This window comes from Zingiber officinale, chromosome 3B (assembly GCF_018446385.1).
Source record: "Zingiber officinale cultivar Zhangliang chromosome 3B, Zo_v1.1, whole genome shotgun sequence".
In the NCBI taxonomy this organism is placed as follows: domain Eukaryota; kingdom Viridiplantae; phylum Streptophyta; class Magnoliopsida; order Zingiberales; family Zingiberaceae; genus Zingiber; species Zingiber officinale.
This window is the reverse complement of record NC_055991.1, coordinates 124,043,474-124,071,454: the sequence shown is the minus strand read 5'-3', so window position 1 is coordinate 124,071,454 and position 27,981 is coordinate 124,043,474. Positions and strand designations below refer to the sequence as shown.

Here is a 27,981-nt window from a genome sequence, read left to right as displayed (position 1 = left end):
TTTTTCTGAAGAAGTGGTCCTTTTTTTCTCTCACATCTGGTAAATGGTGCAATCTACAGAGCCACCATATAGTTACCGATGAGTATAACACACAGGTGCAAATGGAAGTCTGCGCAGTAGGTAACAGGTGTTGTATATTTATATTAATGCTTCTCTTTGGTCATGGGAATCACGGTTTCAGCTAAAGTTTGAAATTGTGATTCATCAATTTCTTTGCAAATTAAGGGTTTTTTTGTTTTCAATTTTTATAACATGACAATTTTGTAGCAACCTCTACTCTTGCCACTTTCAGTTGTCAAGCATAACCTGATCTATGTTGTTTCCTTGGTCTCTTAAGCTCCAGTTGAAGGTTCCCAGAGTTGTATTGCAGGTGAACAGTGTTACTTCCATAACAAGATCAATATATTGGCAGCTTCTGCAATTCCATCAGTCCTGTACGTAATGTCAGTGAGCTTGATGCCTCTGCAATCAGCGACGGTGGGATAGCCAGTATCATGGACGCTTCCCACAGATAATTGTTGCTCATCACTGGCTTCCGTTGATCCTCGAGTTATGTTGGTTCTATTTCTCGGCTACCTTGCTCCTTTGCTGTGTCTATTTCTACTATCAAAGAAATGTTTTCGTTGCTTAATTAAATAACCCTTCAAAACATTTTTGTTTACTCGTGTGATAGATGAAGTCAATCAAGGTGCTTTACTCTCAAATCCTTGTTGATCTTACTCTACTCAATAGTACAAATTTGGCAGTACCGATGGGTTTTTCAAACTATAAGAATTATGGGTAAAAAAATTAAAAATATATCCATCATTTACATTTTAGGCGTCTTGAAAAAGAAATAAGTAAATAAATAAATGAGCCCCCTTCATGCTCCTTTTAAAGTGATATATTAAAATATTTTTATATTATTTGACCATTCGGTTCTATAAAAATTAGCAATTGACTTTTATAATTGTAGAAGCTAATATCTAATTTTACAATGTATAAATGTTAATTATTATATCATCTAATCATTTGATCGTATAAAAATTAATAACTAGTTTCTATAATATAAATTAATTTCTAGCTTCTACAATATGTAGAAGGTAGCAATTAGTTTTTTCAAAGTGTAGAATTACTAGCATCTAGTTTCTACAATGGTGATTTATATTATTTTGATTTTTTAGTAATAGTTTGATTAAAATAATATTTCAAGGAATAAATTAAATAATGAAAATTTTATGAAATTTATTAATTTTAAATAAATATAATTTAATACGTAAAAATTAATATATAATTTTTATAATGTGTAATAATTATGGACTAACTTTTATACGTCGTACAAGTTGATTAATAGCGTTGAATTTAGGAGTTTTTTTTAAATAAGAAGCGTTTATTTTTTTTTTAGAGGGATCTTATTTGACTTTTTTTTTTTTTTTTTAGAAAAATGAACGTTCATCTCACAAAAATGTAAATGAGGGTGCCCTTATAATTATTGGCCCAGAATTATTATGACGGTGTCTTTGAATTTTAAAATATAATTAAATTCTTCTCAAATTTGTTATTATATAAAATATAAAAAGATCCATATCATTTATGATTGAATAAGACAATACGTTTTTTCTCTTAAATTGCAATCAGAAGTCATCGCACTATTAACATATCATTTATCATTTAAATTAGAATATATACTTTTCTTTTATCATTTTATCGCACTATTCTACCACCCGATTCCATGTCAATGTTAGTTGGCCACGCGTGCTAGGTCATCGCCACTGCAATTTCGTCTCGCTGCTGTTCCTGTTTGTGACGAGCAACCGACGAGAGCCAGGAAAATTCTACTCCAAATCTACTTTCGATTTTTGTTCCTTCCAAATCCTTGTCTCTTTCCCTGATCGACGGCTTCTTGATTTCGATTGGTGATATCTCCATGAGTGGAAGCGACCGGATCAATCTGTCATAGGGTTAGGGCAAGACTTCGATCTTCCTTGTTTGATTTTTTCCTCTACGATCTTGTGGATGGCGACCACGAGCCCTCTGAGCCCCGGAGGCACTGGAAGCGTCGACGCTGCTCCGCTCCTCAGCACCCGGAATGTTGGTAACCGCTCCAGAAGGGGCCGGGGTGTCCTCCGAGCCTCTCGGTTCCTCCGCCGGGCGAGCAGCCGGCATATGATAACGGAACCATCGATGATGGTGCGGGAGACGGCAGCGGAGCATCTGGAGGAGAGGCAGAGCGACTGGGCCTACTCCAAGCCCGTGGTGTTCCTCGATATCATGTGGAACCTGGCATTTGTGGGCGCGGGTGCTGGGGTTCTGATCATGAGCCGGTACGAGACACCGTCGATGCCTCTTCGGTTGTGGATAGTCGGGTATGCGCTACAGTGCTTTCTGCATATGGTCTGTGTTTGTATTGAGTACCGACGTAGGCAGACGACCCAGAGGGCTGTTCTGGATGAGGAAGAAGAAGGGGGGAATGGAAGGAGATCCGGATCAAATTCACCGAGGGCGACAGGAGAAGCTGTGGGGGATGAGCAGAACGATAGCACTAAGTAAGTAGCTTAAATGGTATTTATCTTAAAAGCTAACAACTGATTGTCATCGCTCCCCATCTAAATATCCATACGCAGTGTAATCTCCATTCATCACTTTTTTTCTCATGGCTTTTCCCATTTCATGCTAATTATACCTTGTCTATGTTATTTGGTGAATGACGCAACTTATTTTGTTTGAGATACTAACGCAATAGCAACTTGAATCCAGAGTGATCATTCAAGTTACGAACAGTAACATAAAGTTTAGAGGAGAACTAGATAAGCGTTAGGAACTGTCCTAAAGATTGTCTCAAGGTGAAATTTGATCCTTCATGATAGGTGCCATTGGAATGATTAAAGTTGAGATGTGAAATTGTGAATGCTATCATAGAAATTTAAATTATCATGCTACCATAGAAATTTAAATTATAATGCTATCATTACAGATTTAAATTATAATGCTATCATTAGAAATTTAAATTATGATGGGTGCTCATCTGTTTAGTTTTGGAAGGAAGCATTTGAGATGATAAGAGTGCTTGTACGCTTCCTCGATTCATTTGAATTATTTAATCATTTATTCAGACACTGGAAGAATTTTCCTTTCTTTCTTCTCCCCTCTACTTTAATTCCTATCTCGCAAAGTAAAACAACCTAGAGGCAGAAAAAGGGTAGACATCTTAGATGTGCTTGCCTCCATTCAACATTTTGGAAGAAACACAAGCTGCCTTGAAATTGTGAGTCATCAGGCCTAGAGTAGTAAAGTTTGGCCTGTGATTTCTCCTTTTCTGAGATTTTCCTCTTGATCATCGTATTTTCTCATGACTGCTTTAATTCTGTAGACAAAGGCTTGACCCAGCCTCTTTAAGAATCAAGTTCCTGGGAGCAATAATTGACATATATTGGGCTTAGGAGAGCATGCACGATCTGTTAATAGAAGACGATCCAATCTTTTGAGGAAAGAGAATGAAAAGAGAAGATAAAAGGGAAAGGAACTTTTTGCAATTAAACTTGGTTTATTATTTATGTAAAAAGGTTGCATACATATATAGCCAACTCTTATGTCTAGCTCCTATTAGCTTTGTCTAAAAGGGACTTTATTTTGGATCACCGATTGGAAATAAATTCAGTATGCTCATTCTAATACCTTGGTCCACAGTGGAGCGATTTTATATTAAGGTTAATCAGTAGTCACAATTGTAAAGATAACATCTTATAGCGAAACTTGAAACATAAATTTAATACCACACAAATTTATTGCTGCTATTTTTTTGCTAATGGGTCATCAATCATTAACCTGGTAAAAAAAGTGCATAATATATCTTGAATGTACGGTGTACCAATGTGATTGAAGTAATTACAATTACAGCTGATTATCATCTAGATCTTTGACCATCATGTGTCAACACCATCACACTCTACCAGAAGAAGTCTGATTATCTAAAGCAGATAATCAATCACAAATTTAGCTCTACAGTATAGTTATGGGTGCCTGGAAGTAACCTCAGGCAAAAGAAAATTATCTTCTTTGAGAATGTGAGCTTTGACAAAGTTCGTCTTGTCTGCTTGCATTTGGGTTCATACAAATTGACCAATCAGAGTTAATGATGGCAATCTAAAATTGAGCATACGTGTGTCAGACCACATTTACAGAACCATGTTTGAAGATCATCTGAGCGACACCATAGGGCATGTGAGAACACTTCTATACAATAAATGTGCAAGATCCTACAAGACAGTCATAGCATGTGGAAAACATAGGATGGAAAGTGGGCCAGATGTCTGCCATAGTGGACTAGAAAACAGTGCATCAATGCTCTTCCAGCATCAGCCTAATATATGAAAGGGCAATACACCATGACTTTCTTGAGCTCGTGATCAACAAGCTGAGTGGCCATTGACCATTACAAGTAATTTTAGTTTGTTGATTTGATTGTGGTAGGAACAATTGTACTGGGATGGTGGGAAAAGAGCACTTTATGACTCTATTCTTATTTTAGCAATTAAACAATTGTGATACACTAGCAGGTGATAATGACACAACTATGGTGTGAATATTCAATGGGACAGTAAACAGATTACATGGCTGTGATGTAACTGGAACAACTACAAGAGCTGGTAATAGGACTGCTGGACGGAGAAAAATTAAGTTGTTGGCAAGAATGGATTAGCTGGTGAACAATTAGCAGAAAAAACAAAGAACTGCTGAGACTATAGACATGCCTGAAAACTATACACAATTATTAAACACAAGATAAGGTGTTGTAATTATTGTGGAGACCTCTACTATATGCAACTACAAGTGTCTTTCCTCTGGTACTGTTCTCTCATTTGAACCTCCCTTCCATCAGAATCATCATAATCAATCTACACAGGTGACACAGCTTGTGAATATTTTACCTTCTGCTAGCAATACATGACATCTATTTGAAAATGGAACTGAAGTCCACAACCTTAATTGATCCATAGATCTTTCAATTTGTTGAGGAGAAAAACTAGTTCAGTTTTGAATTGATTTGTGGATAATAATCACTTGATTCAATTGCTAGACAGTACAGAATAATACTTAAACCTTGAGTCAAAGGGAAATTCAAAGTGATGATTACATGAAATTTAAAATAATTTATTGTTCATCTAACTCAATGAATACACTGGAGATGGACATTTTGGTTCAAGGTCGTTGCTTGCTCTGATACTATAAAACAGAAGGTGTTCAAGATTTGAAGTTTCATTTGTGCCATTGTTTTGGTCCCTGGCTGGTATGAGATGGTGCATATGGATGTGGTGGAAGAAGATTTGAATGTGTCGAGGAGGAATAGGTAGATCCTTAGCTAAAACAAGTAAGAATTGAATGTGTGACAATTCTTTAGAAAAGGTTTAGCCGTTTAAGTGTTTAGCTTGTGCTGGTTTCAGTCAGCCAATGGAATGAGCTATTTCAGGTTTCATCTATGCCAGCCAATATGAAAGGAATTTTTTCCTTAATATAATTATTATAGAGAAGAAATTAGGTTTGATTGGTTAACCAGTCATTATGCTATAATAATTAGACTAACACCTAAACTCCTAACCTTTTGTTTTCATGTTTCATCCTTTATTTAAAGGTAGCCCCTTAACAGGAGGTGAATTCTCCTGTAATTGTGCCCATGCTGAGGAATTTTCTGATTATTAAATTTTTGCCCTTCTGAGTGTTCTGATTTTGTTTTACTGTCTAAAAAGTGTTCTAAAATACCAAACTTCATGTGATTCTTAATCATGGTTTGGCTTAACAATTTTTGATTTGTTTGGATATTGGCATAAGTTTCACACTTCATTAAGGATTTCTTTACTGATTCACTATTTTATTTTAATTTTTATCTTGTGCCACCTAGCACCAACTATGTGTAAGATTTTTGTTACATTGATTAACCTTCTTTACTGATTCACTTTTATTTTAATTTTAATCTTGTGCCATCTAGCACCAACTATGTGTAAGATTTTGGTTACATTGATTAGCCTCAATCAAAATTTGACACTTGACTGAAGGTTTGTAGTTGAGAATTCCCTTTCAAAATGCAATAACTGTATCTTCATCAGACTTTAAAAAATTCCAGAACTGATGGATAATGATATTTTATGTTTTCTTCTTATTTTTTCAAAGAAGTTACAAAATTCCCATTTTCTTGATATAACAACAACAACCATGCCTTATCCCACTAGCCACTAGGAGGGGTCGGCTATCCCTTTTTCTTGATCCCATTATTAAATCCCTATTCTTCTTAAAATGTGTAAGTTGCTTTTTCAGTTTTTCTTGATCCTCTATGATCTCACTTGGACAGTGTGGTGAAACACTTGGAGTCTGCAAACACTATGTTCTCATTCATATGGTGGATTGTTGGTTTTTACTGGGTATCTGTTGGAGGCCAAGAGCTGACCCGTGATTCTCCCCAACTTTACTGGTTCTTCTATGACATAGATTGGCTGTCATTTTAGTTCTACATCTGAAGATTTAGTATTGAATAGGTTGTTTTATCTTTGTTTGCAGGTTGTGCATAGTTTTTCTGGCATTTGATGTATTCTTTGTTGTTTTCTGTGTTGCTTTGGCGTGTGTAATTGGTATAGCTGTTTGTTGTTGTCTGCCTTGTATCATAGCAATTTTGTATGCTGTTGCTGATCAGGTATGCCACCTTGACTACTAGTACCAATTTTCTTGCTATTATGCATTTACAGCTTTTCTGTTGATGAATTTTATTGTCAATTTGGAGTAATTTTTTTTGTTAGACTTAGATTCTGTGAAATTTCCAGATTGATTGCATGCTTGGTTAACTTGAGGACTAAAAAAAGGTATTATGATATGCAATATCATATACAGCCTTACCCATCGAACTAAATTTGCATGTGATCTGTATTCTCAACTATGATGTGAAGGCCATAATGGTGTAGACTTTAGTGGGCGCTCGTTAATATTTTGCAGTTCTTCTCTTGCTAGACTGCTGTATCATTATCTATTTTAGTGTTCTTTGGTTTTACTAAATTTCATGTTCAAAGAAAATTCCAGTTGAATGATCATTTTTGTTGTATAGTTGAGTGACTTCCAACATACATCAATCTGCCTTGTTGTGGCAGCCATATTCCTTTTTAAAACTGGTAGATATAACATCCAAGTTGAAGTTGTTGGTTGCTATGCGGAATATCATACCGGTTTCCCTGTACAAAAATTTTGTATAAGTCCTGAACCTTTACTAACAACCTATTGTGTTCTTTAGAAATTAAATTCGGAATCGCAAACGGAACTTAACATTATTGATTCCAAATTTAACTTATCTGTTCTTAGTGGTTTAGACTTGGATCGCAAACGATGCTTAACATTATTGATCCAAATCCACCCATGTTACAAATTCAATTAAATATTAATTTCAGAAATCGGCTTCCAGGTTAAACATGGCCAGGCACTAGGCCTTCTTGGGTATGGGAGCATCCACCACTTCCTAGACAAAGCCTTTTAATGAAATCTAATATTTAATTTCCTTATATAACCCTAGGTTTAACAAAAAGGAACAATCGAATCACAAATTCGAAAAACAAAAAACACACAAACTCGAATCACAAATTCGAAACCTAGAATCATATGCCTCTTGTGTTTGGTATTTCAAAAACTATACAAAGAAAACTAGTATGATGCGGAATAGAAATTACTAGTTATACCTTACTTTGTAAACAACAACCTCTTGATTTTCTACCATATTCCTCTACTTATCTCGGATGTCGTGTGGGCGACGATCTACCGAGACGAAAACTACCCAAGCTTCCTTCTTCTTCTTGTGAGTTTCGACCACCACAAGTATTCCAAGAATAGATGAGGTTCGGCCACACCGCCAAGCTCCAAGGGATGCTAGAAACAAAACCTCTTTTCTCTTCTTCTCCAAACAAAATCCGGCCACCAACAAGCTCCTTGAGAGTTGATGCCGCCGGCCACCAATGAAGAAGAAAAGGAGGAGAGGAAGAGGATAAGAAGGTCCGGCCACCAACCAAAGAAAAAGAAGAGAGGAAAACTAGAACATAAGTTGTGAGGTGAGACACCTCTATCCTCTCTTTTATATTCCTTGGTCTTGGCAAATAAGGAAAGTTTTATAAAAACTTCTTTATTCTCTTAGCCAATGAAAGGAAAGTTTAATAAAAAATTTCCCTTTCAAACTTAATGTGGCCGGCCACCTCTTAATCATCCAAGCAAGGAAAGTTTTAAACACAAAATTAAAACTTCCTAATTTGTTTCCGGAAATTTTTTAATAAAAAATTTCTCTATTAATTTTCCCTTCATGGTTGGTTATAAAGGAAATTTTATAAATTAAAATCTCTCTATTAAAACATGTGGATGATTTCTAAAAAGGAAAGTTATCTTTAAAATTAAAATCTTCTTCTCAATCTACAGATAGGGGTGTAAATGAACCAAGCCGCTCGCGAGTTATTCGAAGCTCGATTCGATAAAAGTTCGTTTGAGCTCGTTTAATGAGGCTCGTTAAGATAAACAAACCAAACTCAAGCTTCGCAATATTCGGCTCGTTAGCTTGTGAACACGTTCGTTAAACTCATTAAGCAACTTTTAAATAAAAATAATAATAGTTTTGATATTAAATTTATAGATTTTATACTCTACTTATGAAAAATATAGACAAATATATTAAATTTATTTATTAGAATAAAATTATAAATTTTAATAATAATATTCTAATTTTCTCTAAATATATAATTTAGTTTTTAATGAATATTTAAATTTATGATTTATATTTATTAAGCTCGTTTTGGCTCGATAAAAGTTCGAATAAGCTCGTGAGCCATGAATATATTCGTTAAATAAAGCTCGAACTCGGCTCGATTATAAACGAGCCAAGCTCAAACATTCAAGAGTTCGGCTCGGCTTGGCTCGATTACATCCCTATCTACAAATAAGGAAAGATATCAATTCTTTTCTTAATCTTTTGTAGAAACTATAAAAGGAAAGATTTAATTTTAAAACTCTCTTTTAAATCATGAGGATGGTTTCATAAAAGGGAAGTTTTATCAAAAATTAAAATCTTCCTTTTAACTACAAATAAGGAAGGATATCAATCCTTTCTCTTAATCTTTTGTAGAAAACTATAAAAGGAAATATTTATACTTATTAAAACTCTCTTTTAAAACCATGAGGATGGTTACAAAAAAGGAAAGTTTTATCAAAAATTAAAATCTTTCTTTTAACTACAAATAAGGAAAGATATCAAACCTTTCACTTAATCTTTTGTAGAAAGCTATAAAAGGAAAGATTTAAATTTTAAACTCTCTTTTAAAACCATGGCTTCCATATAAGAAAGATTTAAAAAAAATAAAAACCTTTTAATTTTATTGTGGTCGGCCACCTAAGCTTGGACTCAAGCTAGGGTCGACCACACTTCAACCTATCCAAGCCATGCCTTGGCTGACCCTTGCTTGGGCTCCAAGCTTGGCTTGGCCGGCCACATAAGGATGGGTAAGAAGGTGGGTATAATACTTTATAAATAAGAGGCTACGATAGGGACCGAGAGAAGGAATTGGTTTTGGTCTCCCGATGAAATTAAACTTCCTGTGTTCGCCCCGAACACCCAACTTAATTTCATCAATAATAATTCATACCACTAAAGAATTATTATTGAACTACCGCACCAATCCCAAATTACATTTTGTGCTCCTTATTATGAGTGTATTAGTCTTCCTGTGTTTAAGATATAAAATGTCTACTAATTAAATGAGTTACTGACAACTCACTTAATTAATATCTAGCTCCAAGAGTAGTACCACTCAACTTCATTATCATGTCGTACTAAGTCCACCTGCAGGGTTTACATGACAATCCTTATGAGCTCCTTTTGGGGACATCATCAACCTAGATAACTAGGACACAGTTTCCTTCTATAATCAACAACACACACTATAAATAATATCATTTCCCAACTTATCTGGCCTTTTGATTTATCGAACTAAATCTCACCCATTGATAAGTCAAAAAATAAATACTAGATATATGTGTTTGTTATTATATCAGGATTAAGAGCATACACTTCCATAATAACAAAGCTCATGTTCTTTTATTCAGTCAGTATAAAAAGAACTTACCTTAAATGGTCATGCTCAATACACTCAGAGTGTACTAGTGTAATTTTATAGTTAAGATAAACTAATACTAAATTACACTACGACTATTACAATGGTTTGTTCCTTTCCATTTTAGTCGTTTTATAATTTATAAGGAATTGATAACATAATCTTCTGTGTGTGACACAACACACCATGTTATTTACAATATAAATTAATTGAACAACTACACTTAATATATAAATGTAGACATTTGACCAGTGTGATTCTTATATGTTTATACAAAAAACTAGACTTTAGTATACACTCTAACACAAGTTTTATATAAGCTTTTTGTACTTTTCCCCAAATTGTCTGTTATGATTCACATCAATGCTTTAATAGGAATCTTCAGTTACACATTTTACTTAGATTGTGTAAATATGATTATTTGATGGAGTTGAAATTAATTGGTTGGATGACCTTTTTTATTAGTTTTAGAAGTAATTCGCTCGATGGGAATTTGTTGAGATATTTAGAAGTAATTCTCCACTGTTATATTGGGAATTTATGAAGACATTGATTATTCTAGATCCACATCAACCCATGAGAATGACCTTTATCAAAGATTAATATTCCCCATTTTGTGCTTGCTTAAGCTGGTTACTAGTGCTGTTTTGCCACGGACCATAGGGCAGTGTTGCCATGCTTAGTACTGGCATATTTCTTACTTCGGATAATTGGTGCGTTTGGTATTTGTGGCAATTGAGTAGTATAAAGTATTTGATGCATTTATTGTAAAACAGGAAGGAGCATCTGAAGAAGATATATGCCAACTACCAAAATACAAATTTCGGAGGGTTGGAGATCCTGAAAAACTTGATGAGATATCAGGGCCTTTTAGTGGAATCATGATCGAGTGTGGAAGTGATTCACCTGCAGAGCATGTCCTTTCAGCAGAGGATGCTGTAAGTTCTGAAGCTTCACTATTTTCAAACATTACTTTTCTCTTTACTGTATTTCACTTTCTTGCTGATTGCATGTTATTATATTATGTATGAAATAAAAACTAGGCACACTACCAACCAAAAACACACTCTATGTTGTTTAGGAAAATAGTCCTCTTTTGTTTTTTTTCCATATTTCTTGATTTTTTATTGTAATTTTTTTCTTCTTTTCATACAGATCGAGCATCTTTTATGTGAAAATAAATTTTATTATCCAATGGCATCAAAATATTTACAATTATTATTTTTTATTTAAAATTTATTTATTTTTTCTTGAAAATGGAAACTGAAAGAGAGTTTTCACGAACTGAATAAAGAAGCATCGTGAAAATTGCAAGTGCTGCAGTATATTATTCTTTATGTTTATTAGAACTTGGATTACATTTCCATTTTGTGAAAATTTTAGAAGCTGCACAACGCTTGTTTGCACTGCAATAAATTTAAGCTATCTTGTATATTGAAGTTATGTTGAATCTTTTAATATTATTTTTGCATAGTCTATTATTTTTACACACGAACTTGTCTCAGACTAAAATGGAGTTCTCTGTAGATGTGCATGTTAGATTTAGTGGAAATTTCTTACCTTAGAGGAAAGCGACGTTTGATAGGGTAAGATTTGAAACCTTTTTGTAACATCATAAAAAGAAAATATATGTTTCCGATTTTGATTTTTGTTCCCATCTCAGACCAGTGCCCATTCTCCTAGAGATCCTAGCCTTCTCGCCCATGATATGAAGTGGCCGTAAATGGTCTGGATCTAGGAGCCCTCCATAAGAAATCCCATGCAAGACCGCTCCATAAACCTGTGTTTGCATATTTCTTTACTTTGAACCAATAGTGACACCATGAGGGCCATCTCTTCTGTGAATAATGCAAACTGCTGTTAAGTTTCGTTCTGTTTTCTTCCACCTGCAGGAATGCTGCATTTGCCTCTCACCTTATGAAGATGGCGCGGAGCTACGTGAACTTCCATGCAGCCACCATTTTCATTGTGGTTGCATAGATAAATGGCTGCACATAAATGCCGTTTGCCCCCTCTGCAAGTTTCACATTATAGAGTCTAACAACCACGGAAGGGAGGAGGTTTAGATGATGATGCTGCATGATTGTGTACTGGAAATTCGACGTCCTATTGCCTTGTAACTATGAGTGGCTTGTATCAACTTGTGTGATTCAAAGAGCGAAGTCATAACTTATTTTACCATATACCTTAATTGTAGCTAATGTCCAATAGAAGAAAAAAAAGATTGTTGTGGAACGTATGCTGAGGTACTGGCGTTAGATAGGTCTGCATTTCCCTTTGTTGAATCTTTTATTTAGAACTTAAGGTGGTTAGGTTTAAGGATGATTTTAGTTTTAAGATTTTACCTACCCCATTCTAGTTTTAAGACTTTTCCCGGGGTTGCTTTACATATACGAGTTTAGTGAAGAAGATTGGAAGGTAACATGAACTACCTCATTAAACGAACACTCTGTTACACTAACTTGAGCTTAATTCGCCAGTTGTTTTTAGGTATGAGAAAGTACAAATGCAATGAGATGAGATGTTTGGCGCCGTTGCAGTGCCACAAGGAAAACATTATTTCGGTAGTTGTCTTAAAAAAATTTAGTGAATGAACGAACTGAAAGAATAACCAAATAAAAGTCAATTTGAGATCGTACATCTCTTTTAATAAGTTTAAATACGAATTAAATATTTATTGAACCAACTTTTAAATAACAAAAAAAACTTATGAACCGGCACACTTCATGTATACCCCTATTCACAGTACATTTTAATTCTCACGAGAAAGAATTTCACATGAATTGATCTTGTCCAATCCAATAATTCTACCATATAAATATCAACTCAATTGAGGCGGTGGGGTCAACATCTCTTTGTATTTTATGTAGTGGTCATTGAATGCGACATTAAAATTGGGTTGACTAAAAATGAAATCTTTTATTAAATTTCTTTGTTTAGTTCAATAATAGAATAATATAATTTAAGAAATATTTTAATTTATATTTATTTATTTTAAAACGTTTATTTTTTTCGTCGGTTAATATTATCCAATTTAGATGGTTTATAGAACATAAATAACTACCTTATCTATTTTTTATTTATTTAGATTGCTTAATCTCTATGGGATGTGCAATTAATTATAATTAAAGAATGACAAATTTATTATAATGAGATATGAATTAATTTATAATGAGAGTGTGTCCTCGGAGAAAAATTCTTTGTACTCTCTAGTCACTAGACAGTCGATTATAAATTAATCTCATGATTTATTTATTTTCATATAATCTAATGAGATGTATAATATTAAAATAATCATCTTTTATTATAATCTATCTACTTAATTCAATTTTATTTATTCTTTAGCCTCTCTATATATATCTTGTTGATTGATTTGATGCTGACCGCATGAGTCTCCTTATTTTGTAAAATGCTCACTAAGCTCAATATGCTCGTTCTACTCGGTTCATTCCATTCCCTTAATTTATTTAGCTTGATTGACCAGTTTCCTCATCAATTAGTCTGCTTTATTTATTTGATTTACTTGACTCGACTAATCCACCTAGGAATACTGAAGGGAAGTAGGACAATTTTAATTCTAAGTAAAACAAATTAATGAAGGTGAGTGGGAGAACTTTTATTAAATAGGAACAATTATCGTACGTTGAAATGACCAAATCTAAACAATATAGGAAGTGTAATGCCTTAAGGTTAATTGACTTCGAATTAGCCCATGATCTGAAAAGACTCAATAGTCATTAATGAATAAGTTTTGTTGAAAAAGAGGTCACGAATTATGTCAAAATAATGTCTAATTTAATCCACTCATTGCTCACAATAATGAATCAAGAAAAAAAAAAAAGAATGTTTGCCCCGGGGCAAGGTTAAATTGGATAGTGCGGAGTAGAGTTGCTATTATAGAGTAAGAGTTTGAATCTTCGTATTGGTCAACTACAATTTCTTGATTTATCTTTTCACAGATGATCGTGAGGTTGATCGTGTGGAACCGCTGGGATGATAAATTTCATCTTTATTTGCTACATAATGAAGCAAGAAAAAGAGGTGCTTGAAAAAATTGGGTGCTGGTGGGAAGAAGGAAGAAGATAATTGAGGACATTCGCATTGTCGTCGAGTAGGTAAAAAAACAAAAGAGAGAGAGAGAGAGAGAGGCATTAAAAAGAAGAGAGACTGGTATAAAAAATTCACTAAAAATTGAAACTGCATTAATTTTTTTAATCTAGAAATCCAAAAATAGTTCCATTATCATACAAAGAAAGCATTAATGTAATCTTTATTAAGACACGAATGCATTCAAAGTTCACAGGTCCTTGTTATTTGGTCATGTTCATTGATGCGCAATGTTGCCTTAGAAAGTATGGCCTGTCACAATCCAAATGGCTCTCGGAAGTCACCTATCTGACGGAACACAATTGGATCTGGATGCGGCCACATGATAACACCAAGTATAATAAACATAATTTAATAAATGAAAAATTATTTTGATTTATGTTTGAAATTAAGAAGTCGATGGAGTGGCAAAAAAAAAGATAGTTGGAACCTATTCTTTAAGGAACAAGAAGCTGAAACAATTGATATAAACCATGAGGTTGCTCTTGTCGCTAGCTTAGGGGCACATATATATAATAAACATCTCTTTTGATCAAGATTCTTCTATCTAATTAATAAAGAAATAAATCTTAGCACAAACGACCTTGGAACCTCAATACACTCCACAAACTACAGATATTCACTCTTTACCCTTTCCATCCGTTAGAAATTAGAGAGAGCAGTTTGATATCTACTTTCAAATCTCTACTTTCTCCCACTTGCCGATCGATGGGAGTTCCAACTATAGTCACTAAGCACCCATCAGCTAAAAAAGCAAATATTTCGAACGGAAAAAGAAACCATACTTCATAACTGCAAATTTTAATGGCACCTCTTTTTTACTTTTAATAAAAAAAAAACATCTTACTCCATTAAACTCTATGTAAAATAATACAATTGTCCTCCAGTACACTGTGCACATATTATTATTTTCTATCATTCAATTTCGTATTATAGTAATTATGAAATTATAGTTGCTATAGTATTATAGTAGCTATAAAATCATAACTGCTATAATAATTATAACAATTATAGTTCAAAGTTATTATGATTTGAATGTTGTTAAACAAAATAAATCTATACTATAGTAGCTATAAAATTATAATTGTTACAATATAAATATTATTGAATAAGATAAATCTGTATTATAGTAGTTATAAAATTATAACGATTATAATATAAATATTATTAAACAAGTTAAATCTATAATACAATATTTGATGTCCTGTCAATTTGGTAGGGTAGCATGTTTTTTTATTAAAAATAAAAGAGATACCATCTTGCCTCATTTAATTTTTACCCATTTTAAATTACATATATTTGCCTTTGGTGCGGATTTTATAATATGACTTGTAGGATATTGTGACAAAAGGTGAAATATTTATCCCTAGTGTTTTCGTCGTACCCGACCCAAGATTATAATGAGGGAGGTAAATCACAACATCCGAGCGAGCATATGACGGACAGGGTATAATACAGGGATAGGAGATTTATTTCTCAGTAATCCCGAGGATTGACCTTGCGACCTCATTATAATAACACCCGTTACATGTTAACTCGGATGACTCGCAAGGTCACGACTTGTAGGATATTGATCCTAGAGCTAGTGGCCTTAAGGTTAAGGGGGAGGAGAGGAGAGTAGAGAGAAGATTACTAAGGAGATTTTTCTATAGAGGGTTAGTAATTAAAAAAAAAAAAACTGACACTGGCCCTTTGAAAATGCTGCTAAAAAATTTTAATCTTACCTTAAATTTAACAAAACTTTTAATAAATAAATAAATTAGACTTGTCAATTAGGTTCCAGTAGGCTTTTAAAACGTTGGCCAGTTTACAGTCCTCCTTGTAGTGTGTGAAACAAATCCCTCGGGAAGACTCTACAGTGCTGTACCTACCGGCGAGAACATCCGAGCTGTCAGGGACAAGCCGGGGAACGTGAGGGCGAGTCAAGAGCTTTCTTCGATGGGGCCGTTGGATCCTCGCGATTGGACTTGGTAAATCTTGTTCCATGACCGAGAAGCAAAATTCTGGGAGAACTGAAGGCTCTGTCTCGGAACGTCACAAGCAGGGAGCATCGATTTACCGTAAATTAATGTGCCTCGCTCATGAACACAACGTAGCATACACGGCACTCCCCACCGACAACATTCATTTCCCCAACTAAACCCCAACCTGTTTCGGCACGCCATTTAATTCATCAACTTTGGGATTGAAGCCTACTTAACATGAACAAAGCATTAAGATACATGACAGTCTGTTCCAGTTACCAGACGTTGTTAATTCGATTCGTCGTTCAAAGGAATGAGTGGAAATTTAAGAACCAAGGAAAAAAAAACATCCATACTCTATGAAACAGCAACACCTACTATTTCTTCAAATTTTCAACGGCATGCCTAACCTATCCAACCTCCCTGAACCCGGGTAGGCCTTGTTTGCGAACTTGGCATGCAGGGAAGACGATCTCTGAGCTAATGCCCCTTCCACGGGTTGTCCGTATCCATGAGCCGATGACCTCTTGGTTGAACCTGTTTTTTCGAGCTCAGGACGCTGCTTTGGCGCGCTCTGTGACCGTACTTTGGCCTTGGAAGACTCTGTGTTTGACATGTAGTTCGGGTAGTCTGAGTAACCACTGAACAAGCTCCGCGCGCACTCGCTCTTTGAAGGAGTGAAGGGGCCCTTCCTCGCATTGCCGTGCCTAGATGAGGCGGAGAAGAACTGCGGGCTTTCGCCGTAGTCCATGACCTCGACAGGGAACATCAAGGAGCCGAGGCATTGGTGTATGTCCACGGAGGCTGGGCTGGGGACGGAGTGTTGGACGCTGGAGTGCTTAGATGGCGACTCCGCTGCCGTGGTGAAGCTATGGCTGTTGTGATCTGGAGTTAAGTTGGAGAATTGGTGCTGATGCTTCTTGTGGCCGGAGTGTTGTGGCTTACCGGTGTCTACTTCCAGGATCTTGGCATTTTTCTCATCGTCCGTCGACACGAAGCTTCCTGCCTTCCGGACAGCTTCTCGGCTGTCCCAATACCTCTCCTCCATCCATCGGTCCAGCCAGTTCCACGCGGCAGCGCTTGCTCTGTCAGAATCAACCGTTTCCATTCGAGTGGACTTGGAGGAGCTCCTCTGCATGTGCATCAAACAAGCATGAACTGAAATCTGTGTTACCTCCATTAAATGATTAATGAGTAGGATTCAATATACATGACTAAAATTTACCTTCAGAGTGCAAGGATTGTCAGATTTGGTACCATTTGCTCGAACAGCTTGTTCATACGGATCGACAGTTGGAAGGCCCTATTAAAAATGAAGTGTCGGCAATGAGCCCCTCTTTATGCATGCTTCGCGGTCGGAGAGAAACAAATTAACTTACGGCATGAGTCCGAGTGCGTTTGTCACTTGCACTAGTGTCAGAGCCGATGGCTCGGGATGCCCGTGCTCGGGCTTGAACCCGCACCAGTGCCTGCATGCATCGCAGAGTTTCAGCCGCCTGTTTCCTAACAATGTTGCCTCTGACCAATGCCTGAAGCTTCACCAGCCCCCTCAACGCTCTCAGCGCCCTTCTTGCCTTCACGAAATGCCAGTTAGTCAATCACCGGTAAAAGGAGTAATGATATAAAGCTTTTGGGAACCAATTCTCGAGCTAGCTAGTTTCTATATCTTAGGCTGTGGTCCGTAGAATTCACGGAGTGAAGCTTTTTTTGTGGGCGTTTCACTAGCAACAAATGAGAGCAAAAGGACAAGTTAGAAAAGGAATGAGAAGGAAGCAGAGAGGAAGCTTGTGGATCTATGACCAGAGATACTGTATTAATGCCGCATCATCACTGCGTCTCGTCTTCTAACTTCTTAGTTAGAATGTAGAGGTGTACGCTGCGTCGTGGAATTGATTCGAGCAAGGTAATTGATAATGATGCAAACGGAAATGAAGGGGAGACGGCAAAGAAGGAAGATAAAGGGAAGCGGTAGTATAGGGCCTACAATATGCAAAAGATGGCAAATTTGAGATGACAGGGGTGATTGGAACCACGCTGCTTCAACGGGTGTGGCACAGAAACTTCCAAATGCTTGATTGTTGTGTTTCACCCACTTAAATCTGGTAAAAAGTTGAATCTGGATGTTCATCATGGCCAATCCATGCTTCATATCAAACTTGGCAGATAAGAAACTAAAGAATATAAACTGAAGAAAAAAATTGGTTATGTTTCTAGCTTGAATTTGGAGCTCTTTTCACTGTTTTTTTTTTTTAACTCTTCGAGTTGATACTTGATACCGGTGGGAGATAAAGGAAGAAGCTAACCAGATAACCGCGAAATGCGGACTGGATCTTGATCGCCGCCGCCTCCTGCTTCCCAGCGGCGATACCGGCCGCCGGGCGTCCGCTGCTGGTCAGCCTCACTACCACGGCGGCCGCCTGCGCAGCGGCCACCGCTGCTTCCGCCACCACCGCCGTGGCTGCCGCGACGGCAATCGCCCGCTTGCTCTGATTCTCCTCGTCCATTACCGCCCGTTCGTACGGCAGCCGCATCTCCCTGTGCGATCCTTTCCGTTCCTCGGATACCGCCGGCGACGGAGGCTCTCCCCGTTTCTGCTGCTGCAGCATCTGCGGCCGCTCCTTCTCCCGGAAGGACTTGCCGAACCCCCATCTGCGCTTTTCCTTGTGCTCCGCCGGGAGCTCGCCGACTCCGGTCTTCTTCCCGCGGAGAAGTCCCCGCAACCACCTGGCGGCGCGCCCCATCCGCTCACTGCTCCGTCGGCCGCGGTGACTCCCCCATTCCTCACGCAAATCCGCAACTAAGGCCGCCAAAGAGCGGGAAACCAGCTCCAAAGGCAGAGCAGGAAAAAGAAGAAAGCTAGCAAAGAGAAGATCAGAATAGATTGGAAGAGAAAACGCGTAGCAAATACGGAGTCAAAGAGAATGGACTCCTGCAGTGCTGCTGCTCCAAGGGGCCATCGCTCCGTCCTATTTATACAGAAATACGTAATTACAGCTGATTCCCTCGATTATTCACATCCGCTATTTTGTTTATTTTATTTTTAACTTCGAATTCGTACCGCTCAATTAATCCGGAAGCGATTGGTCTACTCGATGCAAATTTTTCATCCGTATTCAAGATAAATTACGTTAGCCCTACATCAAGTACTAAAATGTGACGAAATATATTTCTACGGATATCTCTGATACAATTTTATTTCAGCAAGAGGTCTCCGACAAAAGTTGGATTCCGTGGTAAAATTTTAATTTGACGATTCTTATTTGAGGATATCGATAGAAATATAATTTTCTCTACGAATTATTATTTCTATCGGTAAAGAAGAATCCACGAATAAAAATGACCTTCTGTTCGAAGGAAGGTTACTGACTAACTGTTATGTCATTCGTAACCCCCAACAAATCCTAATTTTTCACATGACATCGATTTTCACTCACTCGTGAGTCTTCCCCAATCTCCCGAGCCTTGCCAACTCTCCAGTCACATGAGCAATCTCCAGTAAGATTTTTCCGCCCCAATCTGTCCCTCTTCTCGATTCTAACAATGGCTGGTGACTTTGCCGACAGTCAACACATCATTTTTTTGCTTTGTTGGCCGCCAGTCGTGGCTTTGCCAGTGCGCGACTGGCGTCTAGCACCTTGGTCGACCGCCATAACGCGCCCAGCCTCTTGGCCGACCGTAGGTTGGATGACCGCTAGCTGTTGGTCGCGACTGACTGTGTATTCGGTCGTCAGAATGCGGCCAGTGGCTTGACCATCTGCCAGCTCATGGCTGGCATCTTGGCCGGGCACTGCTTAGGTGGTGGGCAGCTATTGGCTACGGCTAGTAACTTGGTCACCGTTGGCAGCTAGGCCGCCGCTACTAGCATGGTCGGTCGCGTTCAACATCTTAGTCGACCACTAGCTTGCAATTGGAAGCATGGGCGGCTGCAGCTTGGTTGGCCACTAGCCATTGGCCTCGAGCTTGGCCGCGACTGGTAGGTTATCCATGCCTAACAGTGTGGCCGCTCGCCAATACGCGATCGACAACTTATCCGAGCACCAACTTGGTCATGTCATGAATTTGTCCTAGTTGTCATTCTTTGTGATTAAATTTAGCCAATTTTTTTGTTTTGTAGGTTACTATATTTGCTGCTCTTCTCTGGCTAGACTACTTATTTTCAGGTATAATTTATTAAACATTACCTATGTTAAGTTAGTATTTATATCTATAACATGATATAGTTATTTTGTTATTTTAGTGTTGGTATATTTACATCTTAGATAATTTTAGACTTCATTACCTTTGGTTGGAACATGAAACATAGTATATTTTCTTATTTTATGAAACTCATATACTTTGTAACAAATTGTATGAATTTGCATTCTCATTAGGTGACAATATCTATGAACAAATTTTGGATGTACAATCGATTAGAAAATTAATTTATTAGAGATAATTTTATTATTGAAGTTGAATAGTTTGTGAACTTTGCTAAGAGTCATGAATGGTGCTGAGTTACGATTTCTGTGTAATCATTCCAAATGTAGAAATAGAGTCTTCCGTGATGAAGATACTGTGAAAGTTCATATATGTAAAAATGGTTTATGTCAAATTACTACAATTGGTACTGTCAAGGAGAGCTAAGACTAGTGAAAAAGAAGTGTTGGAAGATATTCCTTCTAGTTATTCTCAACTATCAGCTACTGCAAGATTATTAAATATGAAAGCATAATATTATTTTCCAAAAAATATTATGATGATATATGCCAATTGATATTAGAGTTATTCTATGTTAATAACATAATGACTAATAGCTCCTACCGTACAAAGAAATTAGTTAGAGGTTTAGGTTTATTTGTAAAGAAGATTGATTATTGTATAAACAACTATATGATATTTTAGAATGAAGATATAGAACTAAGTAAATAAAAAATTTGTACTCACCCTCGTTATAAGTATCGTACTCACATACTAGGGAAGAAGAAAAATATTACTTGAAAAGTGATATATTACTTTCCCTTAACTGTTAGACTTCAACGTTTATATTCATCTGCCGCTACAGCTTGCCACATGATGTGACATCATGAGCATGAGCACAAAGGAGGTATTATGTGTCATCCTTGTAATTCCCCTTCATAGAAACAACTTGATATTGTATTTTTCTTATTTACAATGGAACCACGTAATGTGAGATTGAGATTTTTCATAGATGGATTTTAGTTATTTGGTCAGTCGGAACAACAATATTCATCTTGGTTAGTTATATTAACATCGTACAATTTACTATCATGGATGTGCATGAAAGATGAATTTATGTTCTTTACTATGCTTATTTATGGTTCAACTAATTTCAAAGAGAAGATAGACATTTTTTTACAACATCTGATTGCCGAGTTGAATGAATTATAAAATGTAGGATCAGTCACTTATAATATTGTAAGTAAAACTAATTTTAGATTGCATGCTGCATTAATATGGACGATTAGTAATTTACCAGCATACTCAATGTTGTCGGGATGGAGCACGACTGATAAATTAGTATGCCCACACTACATGACAGAGTTTGATGCATTTTCATTACCTTACAGTGGAAATGTATCTTGGTTTGATAATCATTGTAAATTTTTACCAGTTATCGCCCTTTCAAGCGAAATAAAAAAAAATCCTAAAGAATGTTGTAGTTAGAAACCTCCTCTAATAGTCCATACTTCAGATGAATAAATCATTGAATAAATAGATAATTATATATTTCTACCAGTATCTCAACATGGTTCCAATGAGATAAATAAATGTATTGTTAAAATGTGCAAGTGTGGTTGGAAGAAAAGGAGTATTTTTTGGGAGTTGTCGTATTGGAAGTATCTACTCATTCGACATAATTTAGATGTAATGCATATTGAGAAAATTTTTTTCGATAATATCTCTAATACTATGATGAGTGTGCCTGGAAAAACTAAAGACACTGGAAAATCATATGAGGAATTAAAAGAACTAGTCAACAGATCAAAGTTGCATCAGAATGAAGTAACCAATAGATTTTAAAAGGCTTGTTATACATTGGACAAAGATGGTAAACAAATTTTATATAATTAGTCGAAAGAAATAAAATTCCTATATGGGTATGCCTTAAATATAGCTCAATGCATGGATATGAATAGGTTAAAAATGTTTGGAATGAAGAGTCATGACTGTCATATATTCATACAAATACTTATTCCAATAGTTTTCCATGACTTATTTCCTCAAAATGTTTGGCAAATACTCACAGAATTGAGTTTATATTTTAGACATTTAATAGCGAGGTGTATTATGTGGATGATATACTTTGGCTAAAACAAGCATTCCTCTCATACTATATAAGCTGGAGCGTATATTTTCACTAGTCTTTTTGATTCAATGGAACATTTACCAATACATTTATCAAATGAGGCACAAATAAGTAGTCTTGTGCGGTACAGATAGATATATCCATGTGAACAATTTTTAAGGAAATTAAAAAATAATGTTCATAACAAAGTAAGAGTTAAGGGGTCAATATGTAATGCTTATCTAGTTGAAGAAACATCTTTTTCTGCTCCTATTATTTTACTGATAATGTGAAAAATAGACATCGCAAGTATCCTATAAATTCTGATGATGCTCGGCCGATAGACCCATCGATACTTTCTATTTTTAAGTTTCCTGGTAAGTTAATGGGTGAATCTTTTTCTAGATGGTTAACTCAAAAAGAATATGATGTTTCAAGAATATATATACTCTTAAACTGTGATGAAGTCAAACCATATATAAAGTAAGTTAACTTCTTTAATCAAACATTTATTTACCATTTAATTTGTTTGCTTGATATCCATATTGTCTTAAAATTACATTCTTTCCTAGCTTGTACGAATAACAATTATATATATATATATAATTCATTAATAAGTGCAAATGAGGTAGCTGTAAAGTTAGAGGCCGAATTTACATTATGGTTTCAAACATATGTAAGTTAGAGAATTTGTGAAATTTTTTAGTTCATGTGTATTAAGAGTGTCCTAATTTATATCATAACCATTTTTTATAGGTGAAAGATTGTAAAATATCAAATGTGAAAGATGATAGGATAATGAATATTACATCAGAATCTCTTTGTAAAATAAAGATATACTCTGGTTACTATGTTAATGATCTCAAATTCCACATAACACAACGAGATTCACAGAGATTAATCTATAATTCTGGTGTTTGCGTCAAAGGATCTATGAATAACAATAACACTAAGTTTGATTACTATTATTGACTTGACAAAATCATAGAGATTGAATATCTTGCATTACATATAAAAAAGTGTGTGTTGTTCAAATTGTTCATGGTATGATTCGATCCCAAGAACATGTACCAGAATACATTTAAATTATAATTTAATTGAAGTTAGTACAAATAAAAGGTTCAACGAGTTTAAACCTTTTATTTTTGGGGTATAAATAAGTCAAGTTTTCTATCTTGATATTCTACAATGAGAAAATCTAATGAATGGTTGTCTATTTGTTGAATGAAGCATCACTCGATCATAGAAAGGCCGAACATCATTACTGCTCAAAACCATGATGCATTTCAGAATAATGAAGTAGAGAAACATTCAATTGATTCATAATTCCAATCCATATCTCAATTTCTTATAGATATTAATGTCACTTATGAGGATTAGATGATGGAGAGATGTCCAGTAGTGATGATCTTGTTGAACTAACAGAGTCTAGCGATGATGACTTAAAAACTGCTAATGTTGATTAGTTAAATATTAATGATGATTAAATATTAGCATTATTGTTCATTGATTCGGTGGGTAAAAGATGGGGCCCGTCCAGCAAGAGGTCAAGGTGGTCAACACCCTGTAGGCGCCGACCGGGCTAATTACCGCCCCGGTCGGCGGGAGGAAGAGCTAACTCGGCATCTCGACAGCTCGACTCGACGCTGAGCTTCCGATGCTCTTAAAGCAAAATAGGAAAGAATAATGGCCGAGCGGTCACCCTGCTCGGCTGACAGTAGATGAGGCATTAGTACTGCAGTTAGAGATCACCCGCCTGAAATGGCGAACTCGGACATAAAACAACCGTCCGAGCGGACATCCCTCGGGAGGGCGCTAGCTGAGGTAACCTCCTCTCGGCCCAGGGAGGGTGTTGGCCGAATTGCCCGGACGCGCGGGCTGGTAAAGGACAAAGAGTGGTTAGCAGTATCTTCCTAGAGACCCCTTCCGTCGACAGGAGGCATGGTCAGCAGCAGAGTTCGCGGCATGGTCAGACAGAGAATCGTATGGTGGAAGCTTCTACTGTCACGTCAGAGATATGCTCGTACTATTGAGGCATGGAGACAGGCATGCTTTTCTGACATGCCCATTCCAGATAAGCTTTGAGGGTCGTGCATGCCTCGGGGAGCGTGCGCACGTCCCTGAGAAGCCCTATATAAGGGCCTCTAGACTCCAACAGAGGTATGCATGATTCATCACTGTAGCTACAGTTCTCATCACTGTAGCTACAGTTCTCATCACTCCAACGGAGCTGACTTGAGCGTCGGAGGGCCGTCGCCGGGAACCCTTTCCCGGCCCGATTTTGTGCTTACAGGTTCTCGCCGGAGGTCTACGTCACTCAGAAGGCTGCGCGGAGTCAACGAGAGCGCTACGTCCCCAGTGACCATCGACTCAACACTCGGATAGGATCAAATTGGCTCCATCTGTGGGAACGCACCTGAATCCGAGTCTAGTAGAAGATGGAGGAAGCTGGAAGACCTCACACCGTGATGCTCTCTCAAGAGGAGCTCGATGCGCTCATCCAGGCACGGGCGACAAAAATCGTGGAGCAGCAACAGCAAAAGGCATTAGCCGAACGAATAGCGCAACAAGAGACTTCGGCGTCGGGAGGCCGAGCGGCGCACGAGGACCGGCCAGAGCAACTCTCCATATGGGGACAAAACAAAGGCCCGACTAGCACTCAAGCGGAAGCACCGCCCGCCCCGAAACTGTTTCATAGGGCTCTGTTCCAGACACCCTCAGAAATTGTGCAAGCTCACCAAGACCAAGGATCTTTGTCAGATGAAGCTCTAGCTCAGGACGCAAGGAAGGGGAAAGCTCCTCGAGTTGATTTGTCGCTCGAGCGGATCAACCGCCAATTCTCTGAGGCAATTCTGCAGGATCCGCTACCCAGGCATTATACTCCATTGGCAATCAGGGAGTATAATGGATCAACGGACCCGGAAGACCACTTGGGCAAGTTCGACAATGCTGCAACTCTTCATCAGTACACGGATGGAGTCAAATGCAGGGTCTTCCTCACGACGTTATCAGGATCAGCACAGCACTGGTTCTGGAGGCTGCCGAACGGTTCGATCAAAAGCTTTAAGGACTTCCAAACGACCTTCCTCCACCACTTCGCTAGCAGCATACGCTATCAGAAGACAAGTGTCAGCCTATTTTCTATGAAGCGAGGGCCGAGAGAGACCCTTTGAGCCTACATTCAACGCTTCAACTAGGCGGCAATGGGCATCCCCATGGTCTCCTCCGAAACCATGATGCATGCCTTCACCCAAGGGCTTACGGACGATGACTTCTTCCGCTCGCTCATCCAGAAGCCACCCCGCGATTATGATCATATGATCAAGAAGGCAAGCGAGTATATAAATGTAGAGGAGGCTCAGGCGGCCCGAAGGAAGGAGGCTCCGATCGAGCCTATTGCGTCGATCGAGCGGAGGCAGCCTGTTAATCATCAACCACCCAGAGGACCCCAAACCGAAGGGATAAGGCCCCATCAAGAAGCCATGCCACACGTCGTTCAGCATGTGGCTTCCGAGCGACCAAAGCCGAAGGGAAAGGTATGGACTCTCATATTTTGTTCTTTCCACCAGTCTGCCAGCCACAACACACGAGATTGTCGGGGGTTCGCCCCGGGCGTCCAGTCAGTCCAGAGGAACTATCGTCGTCGATCGCCCTCGCCCGGCCAGTGGCGCCCAGATGCCGGGCAGCGAACGATTAGACGGTTGCCCGATCGAAAGCACCATCGTTCACCTAGGAGCGGCGATCGACCCCGGGCCTCACACGAGCGAGCTAGGCCCTCTGCTCAGGAAGAGGAAAACAAGAGCAACACCGCTCGGGGGGAGATCAACTTCATAGTGAGAGGACCGACCGACGGAGATTCCAACCGAGCCCGCATGTCACACGCCCGACCGCTAGAGATCCATGGCATTGGTTGCAGCCAGGAGAAGGCGAGCGGGCCTGAAATCAATTTCGGCCCCAGGGATCTCGAGGGAGTCAAAGTGCCACACGACGATGCTCTTATCATCCGAGTGGTAATAGTGAATTATACTATTCATCGCATCTTCATTGACACAGGGAGTTCGGTCAATATCCTCTTTAAGAAGGTGTTCGACCAACTCCAGATCGATCACGCTGGGCTGCTACCAATGACAACCCCCCTGTACGGGTTCACGGACAACGAGGTCCAGCAGCTCGACCAGATCAAATTGGCCGTGTCGCTTGGAGAGGAGCCCCTCCGGAGGACGAGAGTAACCAACTTCATCATAGTGGAGGCCCTCTCAGCATATAACGTCATTTTGGGCCGGCCGACCCTCAATGAATTCCGCACGGTCATCTCGACTTTTTGCCAAAAGATCAAATTCCGAGTTGAGGATCGAGTAGGAGAAGTGAAGGGAGACCGGCTAAGACCCCACGAATCGAGGTAAACGCCATCACTGAAAAACCTCCTACCTTAGTTTATGAAGAAAAAGAGGAAGTACAGATACATCTTGGCCGACCAGAGGCGACAACTTTCATAGCATCTGATCTGGAAGCCGATAAGAAAGCCGAGCTGATTAGTTGCCTCCAGCAGAACCATGATGTCTTCGCATGGTCTACGCACAAGCTGCCCGACATCTCCCCTAGCGTCGCGCAATATGAGCTCCATGTCCGATCAGATGCCCGGCTAGTGAAGCAAAGAAAGAGAGATTTCAGCGCCGAGCAGAACCAGATTATCCGGGCGAAGGTCGAGAAGCTGTTGGAGGCTGGCCACATACGGGAAGTCCAGTTCCTGAGCTGGCTAGCGAACGTAGTGCTCATCTCCAAGCCGAACAACAAGTGGAGGGTCTGCATCGACTTTCGGGACCTGAACAAAGCGTGCCCGAAGGACTTCTATCCCCTACCCAGAATTGATCAGATGGTGGACTCGACCGCTGGGTGCAAGCTGATATGCATGCTGGATGCATACCAAGGATACCATCAGGTGCCACTCGCCCGGGGAGATCAGGAGAAGGTAAGCTTCATCACGAGGGACGACACCTATTGCTACAACATAATGTCGTTCGGACTGAAAAATGCGGGAGCTACCTACCAGCGGCTCATGAACAAGGTGTTCAGGAGGCAGATCGACCGCAATATGGAGGTATACATCGATGATATATCCAAATTAAATCCCTCCAAGCTGCTGATCTTTGCGCAGATATCAAGGAGACCTATCAGACCCTCCAAGCATATGGAATCAAGCTGAATCCCCAGAAGTGTCTATTCGGCGCGAGGAGCGGACGCTTCTTGGGATATATAGTCACAGAGCGGGGGATTGAGGTCAACCCCAGCAAAGTAAAAGAACTCCAAGATATGCTGCCTCCAAGAAATCTGAAGGAAGCCCAACGTCTTACCGGACGGATAACAGCTTTATCGAGGTTCATCTCAAAAATTGTCAACTGGAGCTTGCCCTTTTTCAAAATCCTACGCCGAGCCACGAAATTTCAATGGGACGAAGAATGTTATCGGGCGTTCGGAGAACTCAAGTCTTATCTCAATTCTTTGTCTGTGCTCGCCAAGCCGGTTGCGG

The 27,981-nt window shown here is 38.4% G+C and overlaps 3 protein-coding genes across 3 annotated transcripts; 2 read left to right on the top strand and 1 right to left on the bottom strand.

The window, feature by feature from the left end:
* The first annotated feature begins 1,696 nt into the window (after positions 1 to 1,696).
* LOC121967563 (E3 ubiquitin-protein ligase At4g11680-like) lies at positions 1,697 to 12,332 on the top strand. Its single transcript, XM_042517868.1, has 5 exons — positions 1,697 to 2,525; positions 6,323 to 6,442; positions 6,529 to 6,661; positions 10,874 to 11,035; positions 11,990 to 12,332. The coding sequence occupies exons 1-5, from the start codon at positions 1,996 to 1,998 to the stop codon at positions 12,161 to 12,163; spliced, it is 1,119 nt and encodes a 372-aa protein (XP_042373802.1). The 5' UTR covers positions 1,697 to 1,995; the 3' UTR covers positions 12,164 to 12,332.
* A 4,050-nt stretch (positions 12,333 to 16,382) lies between these two features.
* On the bottom strand, positions 16,383 to 19,125 carry LOC121967562 (protein IQ-DOMAIN 22-like). Its single transcript, XM_042517867.1, has 4 exons — positions 18,472 to 19,125; positions 17,548 to 17,742; positions 17,394 to 17,471; positions 16,383 to 17,300 (listed from the first exon to the last, which is right to left on the bottom strand). The coding sequence occupies exons 1-4, from the start codon at positions 18,907 to 18,909 to the stop codon at positions 16,554 to 16,556; spliced, it is 1,458 nt and encodes a 485-aa protein (XP_042373801.1). The 5' UTR covers positions 18,910 to 19,125; the 3' UTR covers positions 16,383 to 16,553.
* Positions 19,126 to 25,657: 6,532 nt separating this feature from the next.
* LOC122055185 lies at positions 25,658 to 26,857 on the top strand. The gene has a single exon (XM_042616566.1). The coding sequence runs from the start codon at positions 25,658 to 25,660 to the stop codon at positions 26,855 to 26,857; it is 1,200 nt and encodes a 399-aa protein (XP_042472500.1).
* The last annotated feature ends 1,124 nt before the right edge of the window (positions 26,858 to 27,981 follow it).